The sequence below is a fragment of the Copadichromis virginalis genome, linkage group LG17 (genome assembly GCF_057382275.1).
Source record: "Copadichromis virginalis isolate Kocher_CV1m ecotype Utaka linkage group LG17, C_Virginalis_male_GT1.1, whole genome shotgun sequence".
NCBI lineage: Eukaryota > Metazoa > Chordata > Actinopteri > Cichliformes > Cichlidae > Copadichromis > Copadichromis virginalis.
Window position 1 is genome coordinate 21,527,599 of NC_140634.1, and position 19,488 is coordinate 21,547,086.

At 41.6% G+C, this 19,488-nt stretch overlaps 1 protein-coding gene across 3 annotated transcripts in view; it reads right to left on the reverse strand.

Moving 5' to 3' along the window:
* Window positions 1-2,960: 2,960 nt before the first annotated feature.
* Window positions 2,961-19,488, reverse strand: part of usp6nl (USP6 N-terminal like) — a 102,180-nt gene continuing 85,652 nt past the window's right edge. For all 3 annotated transcript variants that reach the window (XM_085437466.1, XM_085437464.1, XM_085437465.1), the window contains 9 exons: window positions 17,590-17,697; window positions 15,374-15,483; window positions 14,669-14,717; window positions 13,034-13,154; window positions 10,730-10,824; window positions 10,516-10,581; window positions 9,340-9,439; window positions 9,100-9,252; window positions 2,961-5,647 (listed from right to left, as the gene is read on the reverse strand). In XM_085437466.1, the coding sequence (XP_085293592.1) occupies window positions 4,104-5,647; window positions 9,100-9,252; window positions 9,340-9,439; window positions 10,516-10,581; window positions 10,730-10,824; window positions 13,034-13,154; window positions 14,669-14,717; window positions 15,374-15,483; window positions 17,590-17,697 (2,346 nt within the window). In that variant the 3' untranslated portion in view covers window positions 2,961-4,103. The remainder of the gene's footprint in view (window positions 5,648-9,099; window positions 9,253-9,339; window positions 9,440-10,515; window positions 10,582-10,729; window positions 10,825-13,033; window positions 13,155-14,668; window positions 14,718-15,373; window positions 15,484-17,589; window positions 17,698-19,488) is intronic.

Consider the following 19,488-nt stretch of genomic DNA (forward strand, 5'->3'; position numbering starts at 1 on the left):
GTCCTTCTGTCTCCCACCACCTGCACTGGATCCAGGGTGCATGCCAGCACAGTTCCCTGTGGGGCCCCTGTACTGCATATGAGTATGTATGTATGTATTGTAGAATTCAACTAGGTGCAATATGTCAGTGAGTGCAGAATTTAGGAGAATCACAAGAATCCATTTGCAGTCCAAGTTCTTCCCCCCTGTTGGACAGTCATTCTGCGAGCCTTATGAATGTGTTTGCAAAGAATCAGATCTTAGTGAACTCTGGCTCAAGGTCAGGGGTCAGAGGTCAAGTTGTCTGAAAATCTTGTAAATGTGATAACTTTAGAACAAGATGATGTAGAATTTTGAAATTGATACCATAGGTGTATCTATTATGAGGCTGAGTGGTACGATTGGTCAGTATCAGTAGCTATGTGCATGACTAGTTTCATTTCATGTAGTAAATCTTTACATTGTAGACTTTCAACCTGGGGCCTCATACACAACACCAACCTGTCTACGTGGTTCTTCTTCAGCTATCTGAGAATTTTTATGGGAAGTGTATTTTTCTGGTATTTTCTTAGCCTCATCTATTTTTTAAAAAGCACATAAAAAGGAGGAAGCAGGGGAAATGGGTGAGGGTGAGCATCTGAGTGACTTTAATCCAAATTGCGATGCTTAGGCGACTTGACCCAGGCAGCTCTAAACGAGCAAAGCCTGCTTTCATAAAGACATAACAGTGTGAAAAAGTGTTCATCAATCCCTCCTTTCCTTTTCACATTTTGCTAGAAAAACGGAAAATTTATGCAGTAATTTACTGAAACGTGTATAAAAATATGTGGAGGCACAACACACTGCTCCAGTAATGTTTAGGTCCGGTCGTTACTGAAACATTGTGTTTTTCTAAATAATGGCATTCTATTCTATTCTATCTAGCTATGCTTTTCCTACATTTGCTGTGTCTTTGGGATTGTTGTCATGCTGAAAAATGAGGCCATTGTCATTAAGATGACCAATTTCCAGATGGTATTGCAGATGGAATAAACAAAGACTTCAAGTGCGTTTCATTAAAGCTGGTTTGACGGTTTGACCAGCTTTGATTATGACTGACATGCAGATACTTTAGGGTGTCTTCACTCATTCAGGAACCTTCCTAAACAAAGTTGACTTTTAGCAATGGTACTGCTACCTGGATGTAGGCCAGGCTTCTCTCAGAAGAGATGTTTGGTTTGCGAGTGCTTCTTCAGCTTGGGAATTAGCCAACTTCTGCTGATAAATGACCCACTCAGACTGAGGGTGATGGTTTCCTTTTTCTGTATTTGGTGCCAAATGGAAAAAATGGTATATAGGTTCACTATGAGGCAAAAAACAAACAAAAAAAACCCCAAACCACACGCAACAATGTATCACTTCCAGCGTGTTTTAAACGAAAAACCAGAACGGATTATGTTTTCATCACAACTGTGTTCCAGCCAGGTGAGGAGAGCTACCTTCGTCATGCTTCCCTAACCTATTAATCTCGGTTTCGTACACCTTTCAGCAAAAGAAGCATCACATTGAAGCTACTTTGAATGCATCGTGTACCTGAATATTGTTGCTTATTTGCTGGATGAATTACTTGCAAGATGACATGAAAAAACAAACAAAAAAAGGCATAATTTCCTGTGGTCGACTAATCCATTAAGCCTTCCGGGAGGCATGTAATCAGATAGAATCTAAGCTCTGTAGTGGTGCAGAGTGAGCATGTGCACAGAGCGCTATGTTAAAGTATAAAATATATCACATACCAAACGTGCCCCACATTCTAAGGTTTTCTTGGATCAATCCAGAATTTTCCATAAAATATTCTGAGCTCTCCTCACAGATTTATCTGCTTCCAACCACGGATTGAAATAACATGACTGAGCTTTAAGATGTTCTGGATTCAAAGCAACATCCCGGTGCATCACAGGTGTCTCTTTCAGCTTCTCCTACCACGGATTTGTTAACCGTTTGCACAAACCTTCACAGCCCTGCCAAGCATCCTTTGCTTATCCAGCAAAGCTCAGAAGCTGTCTCCTGCTAATTTATCCAGAAAGATGCACAACAACAGCGTGGAAGCAAGCTGCTGAATGCCGATGTTAGGCAGCCTACCAGCTCTTATTACAAAGTCTTCAGCAACATGTTATTTATTTCTGTATTTGATGTTCGTTTTCTTGTTGGCTTTGATTAGAGCAGGGACGCAATAAACTACTTCCATTCTTCCTGAGTCAGTCTTGACTAAACAGTTTCTAAAATGTCAGGACACATACACCACCACCCGTCTTTCCAGTAATAAAAAATGTAATGGCTCATAAGGGCCAGAAAATCTTTAAAAGTAAGAGGCTGAAATTAGTCAAGTATGCTAATTGTGAAATAAATATCATTTAAACAATCAGTTGATCATTTGGTTTCACCGACTGCTTCACTTCCTAGATATTCCATGATCAGCTGTAAGTGGGATTACTCCAAAGTGGAAGTTTTTAGGGTCACTGAGGGCTGAGCATATGCAGAGCACAGTAAAGGTGCCGACACTGCATGTTGCATTTAATTGTTTATAGATGCACTTGAGAGAGCATTGAAGTGACTCCAGAATTAAAATGACAGTTTACATTTTCAGGGTTTGCCATTGCTCTCAATTGGCTTTTTGCTAATTGAACGCTGTATACAATAAAGACAACAATATGTGACCGTTACGTGACAGAAGCCTGTGCATTTTCCTTTTACTGCTGATTGCTAAACAAAAATATTCATTAAAGTCCTAGAAGTAAAACCCGTGGCCCCTTTGGAGTGCACAAGAAATTCCATTATCCAGGAATTGTGGTGGTTTGGAAGCTTTCGCAACACTGGAAACTCATTTACAGTGTTTCTCCATGCACTGCATCCTAATATATATATATATAAAAACACCTGATATCACCCCCCCACCTTTTTTTATTGAGCTGATTTTAAAAAACCACAAACAAATTTAAAGGTTCATTTTCATCCGACCTCTTTTTATTAAGCAAAGTATCAGAATGGACTGCAATTAGTTGTTTCACAACTAAAACAAAACCCAAAGATGACTGAGGGGACGTAAAGAACATTTTAGTACTGTTTGAAAGTACTTGCATCTACATCAGAGTATGAAAAGTAGGTGGGTAAAAATGCGACTCACATTTGTTGCGTGCGTGTGCGCGCGCCGGATGACTGTATGCCAGTGGATGTGACATTGTTGAGAGAAGACAGACATAATGAAGTTAAGCGACCTTGTACTGAAAGTAGTTTAAAAGCACCTCGGACTCCATGTGCTCGAGATGTGATAACTATGTCACAGCAATTTAAAAAATGTGTTATCAATGGTTACATAACAATCAAGATAACTTAAAGCCATAATTTTTTAAAAAAAAAAGTATATATTAGCCCTCAAAAATCAGCTGTCTATATGTTGAGCCGCCCAGTTGAAATTAATTAAAAACAAGACTGGCCTGAAGTAATGCAAAAACAAACTATTAGTAATGGACAAAAACTAAAGAAAGCATGGTCCTAAACATGTTTTAACAAAACCTGCTTAAAAAAATTTAAATGGAAATCAAGACACACGGTAACCCGTGTAGCACTGTTTGCTAATTCTACCATTGGTCATATTTCTTTAAAAAGAACATTCACAAGCATATCGAGTTAATTGATCTCTACGGTACATATCTGGAGAGTAAGATATAAAAAAATAAAGATGGAAAATAAATCGGCTCTCAGGAGAAAATTCCCCTGTTACCGATAACTCAAAAAAAAAGAAAAGAAAAAATCTTCTGTACATATCAGACTCTAAAAGATATATTTATATCTTGTCACCTCTTGTTAATGATTTACATCCAAAAATAAAATTAAATCTTCAGTCAGTCTTTTTAATCTTTTTTTTTAAAGTGATCAGTAAAAACAGCGGCTGGTGGGTCCTGCAACGTTACGATGCAGCGTGACAGTCGGGACGTCAGTACTTCACACATGAACGACAACAGAACCAAAGTAGAAGCCGGTTCCTAACAAAGCTAGGACTACTGGTCGTCTTTACCACAGTGTTGGTGACTACGCCTCAGTTTTCTTTTCTTTTAGTTTTTACAGTGTCTCGTCATATCGTCCTGTCACAGCAGCATGGACTCCTGCATGGCAAACGCCTCCTGTGCGTGCCTGTAGTGTGGTCCTCCAAACAGCTGAGGAAGCTGTTGCCGTAACACAGGCTGCTGGTGCTGCTGCTGCTCTTGGAGTTGCGGTCGGTACTGACGCAGGGCGTCCGGGTTGTCGGGGAAGGTGAACTCTGCGAGGGGCGACATCTGCGCCTTCTGGAAGCTGGGCGAGCGAGGCATCCCACCTGGGGATGTAGGGGGCAACTCCTCCGTTGGCTCCCACTGGAGCCCATCTACACCCTGCTGAGCTGGCAGGTAGTGCGGGTTTGGCTCACCCCGCTGGTGTCCTTCGAACCTGTAGACCTGTGCTGTGGAGGTGAGCTGTTGCAGATAGATGGGGGTGGAGCTCCCTTGGTTGTCCAGCTCCAGGGGAGGCCTGGGGTTCCGAGGATTGCGGGCGGAGCTGTGCGTTGGCTGCCTGCGGTAGGTGGCGAAGGTGTTATTCATGAGGGTCTTGTCTGGGGAGAAGCTGTTGGGCTGTCGCTGGGTGGTGGCATACGCTCGTTCTCCATACAATGCACTGGGCGGTGCAGGATATCGGGAGGGCAGAGCATAGAGTCTGTTGTCCACGCTTTGGGTGGGATGTGGAATGGGGACCTCAGTAGTAGTCCTGCCTGGGGAGTGCTGATGAGGTGGGGTATGGAACTGGTTCTTTGGGTCAGGGTAGCCAGTCGGAACATTTACAGGACTGTTGTGAGGAAAACGAGGAGGAAGAGGCTGTCTGGCCATTCTGGGCCCGGGTGCCACGGAGACGACACTCCCAGACAGGCTGGACCCGTGGCTCGGGCTGCCCTGATGCAGGGCTGACACATTGTAGGGTATCTCATTACGAAAGGGCCTCAATCTGGACGGAGGCTTCTCAAGCTCCAGGATCTCGAAGTCCTGCTCCGGCAGCCCTGGTACATTATCATACTGGGAGGCATTGGAGCCTCGGTCGGTGCCGGGGGCGTAGCCCTTGGAGCGTGGCCGACGGTGAGGCTGAGCGGTGTCATCTGGGCTGGAAGGAGCCGGCGATGGCCCTCGGCTCATCTGAATTTCCCGCAAAGCTTCTAGCTTTGTCTCGGAGGGTTTGACCCACCGGGGCCCAGGCATGTCTCTGCGGGAGCTAGAGGCTGCGTTGGAGTTGTGGTTGGCGATGGCGTGAGCCTTTCCTCCATCCACAGCGGTCATCTGTGGTGTTGGGGTGGGGGCTGACAGTGGTGTCGCCCCCCTCTCTGGTGTGGTGTAGGTGGATTGCTTTTGTGTCTCATTTGAGATTTCACCTGACCCCCTGGAGTGGGTTTCCCTTTTGTCCCCCTTGTGGTGACGGATCCGTTTCTCCAGCGATTCCCGGTGGGCTCGGCTCGGGGGCCGTCCGTCCCGCTGGGGGTCTGGTAGAGGACTTGGCTCCCTGGGGGGCTCGGCTGGCTCCGCGTGGCTTTGACCGTTGGCCACGTGGTTTGCTACGGCTATCTCAGGAGGAAGCTGCCCTAGAGGCTTCTTGGGAAACTCGTCCTCTTTACCTGTAAAAGATCGGAGGGGGAAAAAAAGGTGTAAACGCATTAGAACGCCATCAGGAAACAAAGGTGAGCGGTGATGACTGAACACACTGTGTGGCGCTGGTTCACATCTGATGACGTGTCACAAACGGGCACATGAATTCATGCAACAACACTGCCATAGAGAGTACAAAATAAAGGAGAATACACTCATGAAGACACATAATCACATATCCACAGGCAAAGAGTGGGAGGAGGATAGGGAAAAAAACATCAGAAATAATGTTTGATATAAATTCCCATCATGGGAGACTCAATTAGGAAGAGACACTCTACTGAGCGTGCTCTGAAATTATTAGTCTTTCTACATTTCATTAAACAGTACTCGGCTGCAGTAGTAGCTCCAGGCTTGAAAGGTCATACAGAAATAATTCTTGATTAATGAACCTTCTTAAATGCACTGAGACTTATAAGTACAACTACAAAAAGAGAGAGCGAGTACTCAGCTTCTACAACCAGTACAAGGTTTGACATTAGTACTCAAACTTGCTGCTTTACATCTGAAAGAAATGAGCGGAGCTGACAGGAACACACGGTGTGGGTTATGTGGGTGTTTTAAGGGAAAAAGTGATGACCAGAGTCAGGTCAGGACGACAGCAGCTGGAGGAAGAGGAAGCGCTGTGGGAGTTATCCAGGAAGTCGACTTATTGGACCTGCATCCACAGACTAAAGAGCGTGTGCGTGACGAAATTACCCACTGACCTCGGTCACTTTTGTTCCACCACAAACTGCTTAAAACCCACCGGGGGACAAAGTTAACGTCTTTCACTTATTGAATTTATTGTTTTAATTTAAAGAAATAGAAACTTGGGATTTTCTACAAATTTCAACTGATTAAATTTTTTTTCCTAACCAACTTTTCTGTTTTGTTTTCTTCGTTCATTTCCATTCACGTTTATTAGACGAGCCAAAACACAATCCTCTTTTTCATTCGTGCGTTTTATTAGATAACAAAATACAAATCAAACTTGTGTTTCTTCTGCTACTGCAAGACTACAGCCCTCAATCAAGAGGTTTATACAGTGCTGTGAAAAAGTGTTTGCCCCTTATTAATTCCATAGTTTTTTGCATATTTATCACACTTACATATTTCTGATATTGGAACAAATATCAATATAAGACAAAGATAAGGGAAGAATACAAAACGCAGTTTTTCATTTATTAAGGAGCAAAGACGTTATAAGCCCTTAACCCTAATAACTGCTTGTGCCACCCTTCGTAGCAACTGCAATCAAACTTTTGCAATTACTGACTACGTGTGTTTCACATTGCTGTGGAGGAATTTGGGCCCAGAATTGTTTTAATTCAGCCACACTGGAGGGTTTTCCAGCACAAACAGCCTGTTTAAGGTCAAAGCACATCAATCAGATTTGGGTTTAAGCTTTGACCCAGCCACTCCAAAGCCTTCACTTAGTTTTTTTGAGCCATTCAATCACTGTCCTGCTCCAGGTCCAAAGTGCTTCAGGACACAAACTGATGGCTGGAGATTCTTCTTCAGGGTTTTGAATCTTAACTGAGGTAAGTAAGGCCTGCAGTTGTTCAGATTTTGTTTTAAGTGTCCTTTAACTTGTGTGATGCAAACAGAAAAGTGATGCCAGTGTAGTGAGCGATTGTTTTTCCAGCATGACTGCAGAAATGCTGCTGTAGAGTCTTTTCACCTCACCTGCTGACAGGTCAGAGGCAAATAAAATTGCTCTTTGAAGTCAACACCCCTGTATTAAATGCCATTTCTGCAGTTGTTGGAAGCAATAAAGAACTCAGAGTACTGAGTAAATTACATGCTGTGGTGATTAAAAAAAACTTAAATTAAGCCAAGTAAACACTCAGAATCATAAAACTGTCAAATCTCACAGTTCAGCCTATTCAGACACAAGGATGCAGATTAAAATAGCCCTGCTGCACAGCAGCACATGTGGCAGCAGATAGCTGTTAAAACATAAGTTTAACAAAAGCCTCCAGTGTTCAAAAAAAGGCCCATTATCTTGTCAGCAGGCAGGAAAGTGAACAGACTACTATTAAAGTTGTGTGGGCTCTGAAAGAAAGGAAAGCCCTTCCTCCTTCAGCTACAGCTGCTGTTATAGAGGTTTATATAGTGTGACGCAGGAGGAAAGCAACCACACAGGAACCTGGAAAAGACTGTGAAGACAGGTGTAGATGCATTAAGGACCTTTATCTAAATTTACGGCTGTGCCTTTAAGTAACATTAGCACAAATGCAAGGTTAATTTAGAAGATGAGGAATTTTGTCTCTAAAACTAAAGTTCTCCACACAGAGTCATGCAATACTTTTAGTTTCCCACCAGATGGCGCCTTATATCATCAATTTTACATCTGCAGCCACATTGTAGTCAAAACAAAAAGGAGAAGGGGATCAAAAACTAAAGGTAAGAGATGAGCTAACCATTGAAGGACTCCAAATAAGCAGCAAAGCAAGTCTGAAATATTATGCTGGAAGATCAGTTTGTGACAGAAACAAAGAAAAATAAACCCGAGTGCTGCGGGACAGACAGGCGACAGACAGGACGGACTGACTGTGGGACAGATGGACAGAGACATGGAGAACGAAGGACCAGTCAGGATAGCCCACCGGTTGCTGTTGTAGGAGGGAATGTGGCCGCCGCTCACAGCCACACTTTTGTTGTTGTTGGCTTACATTGTTTGAAAGAAGAGGGGAGAGAAGGCAGATTAATGAGGAGACAGAGCAGGATTCGAAAAGCACAGAGCACTTATCCCGGCTGAAGTTGGGTTATAGGGTAAGTAAATCCAGATAAGGGAAAGAAACCCTGGATATGTTACGCTTGCTTAGTGGTACAGAGCCCAGGCTGAGTGAGAACCTACATAGACACCAGTTAGTTTGTTTGTCAGGGCACCGACTAACTCTGACTAATGTGTCTATTTTTGTGTAGTTGTTTTTTTCCCTTTCTTAGTGGTAGCTCACTCATCTTGTGGACTTCAGGTGGACCCTCAGAGGATCTTCATGTATGGATAGAGCCACGCTAGTACCAGCTTGGGTGTACGCTGATTCTTTGATTCCCTTTGGCCTCTTGATTGTGAACATCTCAAACTTACATTTTGCCACTAAATAGAACAATTAAGAAAAGTTGGAAGATGTTTCTATTTCCAAATTTATAGAACTAAATTGCTTTTTCTCCTGACCAACAGATGAAGTAGATCATAGATTGAGTGTACAGCGATATCCTCAAGAGTAAAAGCGTAAAATCTGACATTTGGCTTGGATTTGTTTGTCACATTTGCACTAAAAGGGCAACTGGAGGTGAGGTTTCTGGAATTGTTTGTGCATAGAGGAACTTTTGTCACTCTCCAACACAAGTTTAAAACCAACTGGAGACTGATTTACTTGAGAAGAGCAGACTTTTTGATAATTTATAGAAAATGGATTGTTTGGTGCAGAAGTACCTGGTGCGGGCAGCTCCAGCTTCGCCCTCCTGAGCTCTGTCATGGACGCCTGCAGCTGCTCGATCACAAAGTCGTCCTCGCAGAAGAAATCTTTGGACAAAGTCACCTGCAGAAACTCCACCAGCTCCTCCATGGACAGCTTCATCAGGTGCTCTGCAGACACACACACACTCACACTGATGAGAAGTGTTGTGAGGGGTGAAATCAGCTGGTTTCAGTTTGTGGAGGAAACGGTCTTACTCTTGTGCAGTTTGAGGAGCGTGTAGGACATGGCAGGCAGCACTCTTTCACCCTCCAAGATATAGATGTCCCAGATCCTGAGGGTCAGTGTGAAGGGAGTCTGACCACGAGCAGAACGAAAAGTTAGACGATAAGTTACTGAAGAAGGTAATTTATCTATATTTTTGTGACTGTCAGCAGTTGCCGTGAAAAAAAAAGAACCTCTTACTTTACTGGGAATTATTTTAAAGGAGCACTGATTACTCTAACTTACACAAAACATAATCGTAATCTTTTAAAAATCCTAAATACTGCATGCATGCTACGACCTCCAAAAGCAGCCGTAGCTTTGCACGTGCAGCAGACTCTGAGTCAGCGATGGGTCAGTGTACAGTGCTGCTTTTTGTTGTGATTACCAGTCAAAAGGAAAAAGAGAAGTGATATTAGTCGTCACAGCTTTCTTGTTGAAAAGGAGTGGGAAAATGTCCCGGCATGGTCTCGTCAGTCATTCCAAAAGCTTGTTCAGTCACTAAAGGCGATTGAGTCTTTGCAGCTTTTGGAACTCTTTTAAAAACATATTTAAATCATGCGGTTTGCCATGACTGCTGATCCTTTTATCCTCTTTAATATCCAATATATTCATTTGTAACCTTTCATATTTGTTGCTTTCATTACGGTTCAGAGCTTTGTAACTTTCTTTGAAAGTCTTGGTTTTAAAGGTGCTTTATAAATACAAATAAAGTAAAAATCCACCACTGACAGGCTCCTAAACCTCTCACATTCCTGGCGATTAAAAGCTGTTTACGGGCTGTCAGAAACGTGTTGGGTTGGTTGGTTTTAATCATTGAATTGGAGCAGCTCATTGGCTGAAACCAAGTAGAGAAATCACAGCATTGGTTGTTAATAATAAAAAATTATTCAATAACTTCAGTTACTGATTATTGGGTTTCTCTCTGCAGCATAAAGCACCTTGGATGGATGGATTCACAATTATCCAGGCTTGGCATCAGGAGTACACTAGCTTATAAAGCCCTGAGGCTGGGAGTCATGAAACCCTTCACGTGTACAGGTGCCAACAACCTTATGATGGAAATACCCAGCTTATAAGTTAACCAAGTTACGTTGCTGCTCTTCTACATGTCTTCATAGATCCTTTTGAAGGTTGTGAGATCATATCTTGCTTGTAACTGCACTTACTCTGTCCAGAAAGCACTGGAAGAACCACTTCATGGTGTAGAGACTGGTGAACACCTCTTGGTTGTCCTGCAGCAAACAGAAAATGGTGACAGAGTGAGGATTAAGCAGCCACCTCTGAGGGATTAAAGGTTTCATTTCTGGCACTATGACTGGCTGGTACGTCATGCAGCACTTGCTTCATTATTAATTGTCACACAGGTCTCGTGTTTCTCACCAGGTGCTGTTTCAGTTTGGGCATCATCTTCTTGAGGATGCGGTCGTGGTGCTCCTGGAAACGCATCAGCTTCGGGAAACCAGGGACAAAAAACCCTGAAGGTGTGGAGAAAAGAGCCGTAATGATGATCATCCCTTAAACTCTGTATGTAAACTTACACATCTGTGTGTCCAGATTAGAGATGGCACGATACCACTTTTTTATGTCCGATACCGATACCGATATCATAAATTTGGATATCTGCCGATACCGATATGAATCCGATATGGTGTTTTTTAATCAACAAAACTGTTTTTTTTTAAATATCTTGCTGCATTTTGTATAAGTTCATACTCAAGTTTAAAACAACAACTACACTAAAGCTATTCTGTTATACCTGTATGCAAAAAAAATATTTCATAGTTCAGCAATACTGATCAATCTAATAAACTTAGACCTACACCATCCTCCCTATTCTGGTATTTTAAAGAGTACTTAGCGTAAATATTAAGCAACCTAACTAATAGGGTTCCAACTCCCAGCAACAACAAAAATAAATAAATAAAAAATAGGGAACCACCCCTCATGCTCCACCTCATGATGCTTAATCGACGTAATCAACCTTAATTTGATGCAGTGTGAAAAAAATGCACAAAAATCAATTATTTTTCAAGAAATATTAAATAGATTCAACATCTTTCTTCAACAAAATTGCAGACTGCACAGATGGTACCTTCCCAAAGGAAAAAGTACTATAGCTTACTAGGGTATATATATTAGACTTAATAGTTACTATATACAGTAATTGACTTCTATTCATTTTGCATCAAATTAAAACTTTGGCTGTCAGATAATTATTTATTAAAAGCTAGACATTTTAAATGAGAATAAGAAAGAAAAGTATGTCTTTGTGCCCCCTTTTCCCTGTTAATGCCCTATCGGCCCCCCTGGCTAAACTTTGCTAGATCCGCCCCTGCACAGTTACCAGCCGTCAGCTACGTAGAAAAAGATCCTCGAGTAGAAAGTAATATTAAATAAATTCTAACAACAGCTGATCAAGCTTAAACGTGCTGCTGTTGTTCAGCCGCTGGTTTCCTCTTTCTGGTGCAAAGTGGGCCAAAAGCAAACTAGAGACACGGACTCGCGACAGAAAAGCCGATCAGCTGATCGTTAAGCAGTTTCATGATTGAAGTAGCAGCAAGAAGAGGCAGTCGCTTGTTAAGCTTAACGCAGGAATGCTTTACAAACATTCAGAGATGGACTTACACACTTGCTTTACTTCTCTCGGGATAACTTTGTCGGAGATGAAATGCCAGGTTGCTAGCGAAGCTCCACATGCTATCCAGACCACCGACAGGTCCCGCATGCCACAGCCGCTCTATCACGTGATGCATACTGCTCCGACGTGCTAACCTGAGGTGAGTTACGGTGTGTTGCAAGTTTTGTGAGGTGCTTTCGTGATATTTAATGGATCGGATTACATTTTTTATTTTTCTCCGATATCCGATCCAGTAATTTAGGTCAGTATCGGACCGATACCGATACGTAATATCGGATCGGTCCATCTCTAGTCCAGATGTTTAAAGTTAGATTCATGAGCTCACTGCAGCAGCATGCGTGCTGCTAATTTGTCCTGAGTGCTTCCTCAATGATGCCTTTCGCTGATAATTTTATCGCTTAACGCTTGATAAGACTGGAGGAGGTCCAGAGTCGCTCAAGGTCATTTCAGTGCAGAGACCAGAGTCAGTTAAACACTCTAAATGTCAAAAATGCAAATCTGGCAGCTGTGGTCAGAAGATTCGTGCCTTAACCTGACATAACAGATGGTTTGTCACCTTCTGAGCAGCTCTGTGGAAACAGGAAAAGGCCAGGCATGTTTTTTTAAAGAAGAACTTGGCAGATGATCTGAACCCTCTGTGACAGCAATTTTAGGCCAGTAAATTCAAACGTGGTGATTACACAAAGTGCAACGGACAATCAAAGTTTGTCTATGCTGAGGATTTTTGTAGTTTGACATCTGAACTCCACTTTAAGGAGTCAGCATGCAACACTCAGGCTGCAGGAGCTGTGCACACTGAATTCAGTACAAGCGGTCTGCACATCATGTGCAAGAAACTTCCTCTTTTTCTTTTCTTCTGCACATTCAGTTACAGTTCTTGTTTAGTTTAACCATTAGTGGAGTGGTTGTACATTCCAGCTTCTGTGTCAGGAAGCTTTACTTGGCGATGAACATGAGAACAAAAGAGTTGAAAGAGAAGTATATAAATACGACCACAGGCTGCACTTTGAGAACCCTGAGCCTTCAGAAACAGGTGCGCACGTTACCGTGCATGGCGTGCTTCTGCCCAGACAGCAGTTTGACGAGAGCCCAGAAGGCGTCCTCTTCATTCATGTAGATCAGCAGCAGAGCTGTGATCTGACTCATGCCCTGGCAGTAGCCCACCTCCTGCAAACACACATCAATCAGCTGAGGGGAAACAACAACGGAGCCATTCTTTGCTTTACTTTTGTAAACTTGGCTTAACTTAATTTACATACAGTTCCTTTATTTGAGGTGAAACACTGAGATAGTTTATAGTGAGATAATTATTAAAGGATATACAAACTTTGATAAAGTAATATCTGTAAGTGCAGATAAGTCATCTCCATCCATTATAGAAATACTTTGGTGACCTAACAATAAATCTGTAGTTCAGCATTTTTCAGCCCTGCTTCATTATTATTACACACAAACTAACACCACTGTTATCACCATTAGACATATATTATTTTATTATGTTGAATCGAATGGCAAACTGTGGGTGTCAGGGTTCACTGTGATATTGTGATACTGGGACACTTGGAATGGTTTTCATTTTTCCTTTAAACATTGCCCAATTATACATTTCATATCTGACATCTATATGTCGTCTACCTCTGAAATATGAGGGATCAAAAGTGTTGGAGAAAAAACTCTTAGCTTAGTTCACCTCTGTGTGTTTCAGGAGGTTGTAACTCTGAAAGAATTCACAGCACGAAGGTAAAACTGGAAAAGTTACTGTACTTCTTCTTCTTCCCTACTTCAGGGATGACAGTGAGTTGATAAAGTTGAATAATAATCAAGAATTATCTTTTTAAAGGAAGACTATTTTAAACATCAGCGGGAAATGATTTCAACATTGCAGTAGGGTAAATTTAATGTGAACTTTGAAGGCGACGTCGATGTCAAAATCAAACTTTACTAACTTAATATTGTTTTTACCCCAATAATCTCACTAGACTACAGTTTTCACTCCAGGTACTACACAAGTATTACCATTTATTGTTATTAGGTTAGTAGGTTACCTACTGTTACTAAATGGTTTTATCTTTTTAGTACTTTTATTAAAAAAGAAATGATTGTTGTTACTTCTTTTGGTAATATCAAGCTATTTACTTAATTAGTGTTTCACATTGTTAATAGACTATTACAGTTTTATTATTAAAGCCAGACCAATTTTTAAGACTGACACTGAAACTTGGTAATTTAAAAATCAAATATATCAGCTGATATATATTTATTTTCTCCTGAAACATTTGTAACCTGCAGTTTAAAAATAATCGTTTCATTGTCGCTCACACTCGCCCCGAGTCTACTCGGATTAGCTGCTTGTTGTATTTGTGGCTCCAAACAGGGGAAGTTGCAGAGTGCCCTCTGGTGGACAAACTATGCAACACTGGCTGAAGGGTTTTTCTCTTGTTTCTTGTTTACTTTTTACATTTCTATATATCAGCCAATATAAATGCAGTTATATCAGCAAGTACTTCATATGAGCCCCACTGACATAGCAGGTTTTACCTAGCTGTAATAAAAAGTGTTACCAATATTGCTACAATAACAAAATATTAGATTGGTGCCTTCGTGTGCACCTTTATTGTCTTCAGTGAAAATGTTACAACTCAAAGTCTTCAGGACGCTAAAAGCGAGCTTGGATGACTCACCGTGTTGTACATGGAATAGGCTGTGAGGACATGGAAGAGTGCCTGCTGCCTGAAAGCACAAACAAACCACAGTTCATACAAAAACTTTAATAAACACACTTCAGTGGCGTCTTTGGCTTCAAGTTAAGATGGATGCATGTGGCCTGGAGCTGCACACCAGCCTTGATGCTGAGTTGTGTCGCTGCAAAGCCTGAATGCACTTCCAAATATCAGAAAAGCAGTGTGAAAAGGCAAAACGGCGTTAACGGGTACAGGTCTTTCCTCAGAGTCACGCAACAAAGCGGAAGGCAGAGCAGAAAGGGGACGTGAGATCTCTCACTTCCACACTGGAGAAGCCGCCTTCTCCTCGCAGAGAGTGAAAATGCATGCATATCTGCAGATGATTACTGACTCCCGTTGTGTTTGTGCTCTTGTTACTTTTACTGAGATTACGTGTCAAATAGCGAGAGCTGTCATTGTTCTTGGGCTTTGTGACAGTGAAGTGAAGGCTCGTTGTATCTTCCCCCATGCAGGCACATTTATGTACAAGGTTATGTAAATTGAATTACTCAGGAACTGAAAGGCTCCTTAAAAGGCACACAGGAAACTTTTAAGCTCAAAAATGCAAAGCTGCTTTAAATAAGCAACACAACCAACATTGCTGCAGCTGTGTGCAATGAACCTGCAGATGGTTGCTTGGATGTAGTAAAATGTGAAAGTACCCACTTGACATCATAGCGATGCATGAACATGATGTGGTCCCTGTAGGTTCGGTTCACATCCAGGTCGATCTGCCGGATGTCGGGGGATATTCCTCTGGCTCTGGCCTTCAGTTTCTGAAAACGGCCACAAAACAAAGAATGAATTCAAGCAGAAGTGCCATTTAGTACTAAATAGCAGGCATCTGTGTCCACAGAGTTTGTGGGTCCACCTTGCTGATCGAGCTTTCGAAGCCTCAGCTGATAACTTGGCACCCAACCCTCACTTCTGGCTTTAAAAAATAATAAACACTAGCGCTGAGGCTTCAAAATGCACAGTAGGGTCATATTATGATATCACTGCTATAGAAACGTCTTGCAAGAAAACTGTGCCAGCTGAAGGTGAAAAAACTCACTTGTTTCCCCACTTGAGGTGACCCCCCCCCCCCCCCCAAAACCCAAACAAACAAACAAACAAACAAACAAAATGGTCAAGTAGAACCAGACTACAACAGAGGAGAAGCTAGCAGCAGGTAATGTGTGACCTAAAGGAAAACAAGCATCTCAGAGCGTGGCTGGATCACTCCATAGTTGCACTCTGTGTTACAGGAAGAGCAAATAGTGGATGGAAATTAATGCTAAGATTACAGGGTGATGAAGGAGGGCTCTACGCAGCTGGTTAAAAGAGAACAGATAAAACATCCCATGTACTAAATATTTTTCACTTTTTTTACACGACAATATTGTTTCAGGGTGAAGCAGCAGACTTAGGTGTGAGCGATGGATGAGAGCGAGGCTGCTGCCTTAGGCTACGTCCACACGTACCCGGGTATTTTTGAAAACGCAGATTTTTATATGCGTTTGCACCTTTCGTCCACACGTAAACGGCGTTTTCGGTCACTGAAAACGGAGATTTTTTTAAAAACTCCTGCCAGGGTGGATAATTTTGAAAACTCCCTTTTTGCGTTTATGTGTGGACGCAGCGTCAAAGGTGTGCCCATTTTTTGACGTCACACTGTGCGCCAGGTTATTGTTTCGGGGAATATTAATTTCTACAATGGCGGACTTAGACAAAATACCATTACTGTTAATTTTACTCTCTGCAGTGTTTAAATATATACATACATATATATACACACAGTTACTGTCCCTCCACACATAGGACTCAGTTCTGCTTCTATGCGCCATCTTTGTTTACTCTTTCCCACCCAGGCTGACTTCTGATTGGCCAACATTTCTACACTGATAGGAATATAGCGCCACCTGCTGCTTTGGCATGTTCCTAGCAGCGTTTTCCTTCGTTTTTGGCTTTTACGTGTGGACAGGATTTTTTTTTTTTTTTTTTTTAAAAAACAAAACGAAAAATCTCCGTTTTCAAAAAACCCCCCCCCCGTGTACGTGTGGACGTAGCCTTATTTTCAATAATGCTCTTCTTCTAGAATAATTACCTGATTTAGATGTTATGCAACCCCAGGCTTTAGTGGAGTTTGGTTAATTGGTGTAGGTGTGAATGGTCTCTGTGCGTTTGACCTGCTACAGATTGGTGACCTGTCCTGTTCTAAAGCATGTTTTACCTTCACGATCTTGAATGAAATGATCTAAATTGGTAAAATGAATAAAACCTCTAAACTTAATCTTAAATATTTATTCTGTTGATTTTTTTGCATAGATTATTGCAACTTTCCTTGATATCATTTTTTCTTACTGACAGTATGTAATGCTAACTACAGACAACAAAGTTTGGGTAATAAATGTTTAAAAAAAACAAACCAAACACGACTAAATTACACCTCCTGAAATCTGATGGATTATTGTGGACAGAGCTGCCCTGCTCACAGGGGAGAAATCTTCTCTTTTTCACTTTATATTTTCCACATCATTTAGTGCATGTGGCCTAACTCATAATTAGACCACTTCCCAGCCAATGAAGGCAGTGATATATTGATCTTGCTAGCTAAACTTTCTAATGCGATCCAAACTTTATGCAGCAGTGGTGAAAAAACCCCAAAAAGATCTTTACCGTGTGCCGGAGCAGGTCGTGCAGCTTTGCACAAACACGATTAAACTTCCAAAGCTGCTGCTCGGCCACAATAACTCTGAAGCTCAGTGAAATCAAATAAAGCCGAGGTGTTCATCAGCTCGCTTATGAATCTTTATGAGGCTCACGTTTTGATGAACGCTGCAGACATTTTATAAACTTGAGCCTGAGAGACAGTGTTTAGCTGAGAGTTCCTAGAGTGATACCTCATAGAAGTCCTTCTTCTCCTCCTTTATTTTGGGTATATCGAGCAGCAGACACCACACCTCCCCTCGGAGCTGCAGGGGGATTCCCTTGTAGATCCTCCTGAGCAGCTGGAAGGAAACAAATAGCAGGAGGTCATCGTTAGCAACCTTCAAAAAGGAACTTTAACCTCAGACAATCACTCCACATTTAGGCCATCAGAAGGGCCGTGCAAGGTTTAGTCCAACAAAACATTAAATGTGAAGACAGGATGAATGTGGTGGTTCTTTCTTTTCCTCTGCATATTCAGCATAAGGCGATAAGCTCACAAAGCCTCATCTGTGACTTTAACAGGTGTCACCGTGCTCTTAGGATCATGGCCTCAATCTCTTGTGAAGCACTTCAGCTGCAGATCTCTGGTTAAAAATATTAGTCTAATAAAGTGTGAAGTCTTGTTCTGGGAGCCTTTCACATTCACTCTAATTTCTGGATTATTGAAACTCAGTTTTCATCTCCTCTGCCTTCACTTAGTCCAGAAGTCACTCTCATAGATCTCAGCAGTGAGGTTCAGGCTATAATGACAGCACTCATGTTCTGATTAGGAGGCATAATACTGTAAAATCCACAGCAGACTTACTGTGAGCTCGATTATATGTAACTGGTATGAACCACAAATCAGTTTGATGTCAAACTTGTTATAACAACAACAAAAAACAATTACAAGAACTGCTCTACCCACAATCCTAAAACTGAAACAGCGCCCCTGATTGGTGGAGATTGTGGTTACCATGGAAACCTTTAAGCACAAAGCTTTAGAAACATTGAGAGTGACAATCACAGCCAGGAACAAAGTGCTAAAGTGCTGTAGCATACTGACACACACCCCACAAAAACCTGTCAAATAAACTATTATCCAACACTGACAGCAAAAAGGATTCAGCTCAATGATTGTGCAAAGTCTTTGCAATGCATCATGGGACGAGTAGTTTCTTCACTGTTAAAACTAATAATGTAACGTTTGTATTTTTGACTTTTGGTGTTGTGTTTTTTTTTTTATCCAGTTAAAATCTTTTTATGGTCCTGACTCAGCCTGTAGCTGGTTTCAATGTTAGTTCATATCAGCATTTTCTAAAACATCAACAGAGTACATACAGAGGAAATTCACTTCCATTAAATTATGGTGATTTGAAGGATCTAATTAGCTTTTTTCTTTACTTTCATCTTAAGTTATTTTTAGTTTATTCAACTATACTGCAAAAATGTAACTATGGCAACACATTTTCTTTGTACTTTTATGTTGACAATGTTGTTTTAATCCTCGTTTTTAAAGGTCTAGTTTGTTTAATACCTAGTTTGTTTTTATTGATGTATTTCTTGTTTTTAGCTTTAGTAAAAAAAGCCTTTTAACGTCCGTGCTCTTAGCTAAGCTGGCTCATTTTTAATTGTCCTCTATCTCACAGCTGGCTACAGACGAATAGCTGGACTGTAAACACACACACACACACAAAACGTCAGCCAAGAAGAACGTCTGAAATGATCCATCCACAATTAATACTTTGCTGTGTGTGACTGGATTAAGTTTTAAAAGTCTGCTTAATTAAAAGCTTCAGAGGAAGAAGATGAGGGCTAAACTCTTTTTGGGCGCTATTAAAAAGACGAGAGCCTCGTTCAAAACGGGAGACGCCTGGACCCGGTACATGTGCTAGCCTGTGGCTGGGATGAGTAAAAGAGGTCATTAAACCACTGACACTCCACCAAATGAAATACACGACCAAACTGAGTAAAATTCCACATTTCTCTGACTTTGAATGTCATTGGGAACATTTTTAATAATCCAAATACACCAAACAAGGATATGTTCCGCATTATAACTTAAACAGGAAGTTGCACTGCATAAACTAGTGATTTAAACAAACACACGG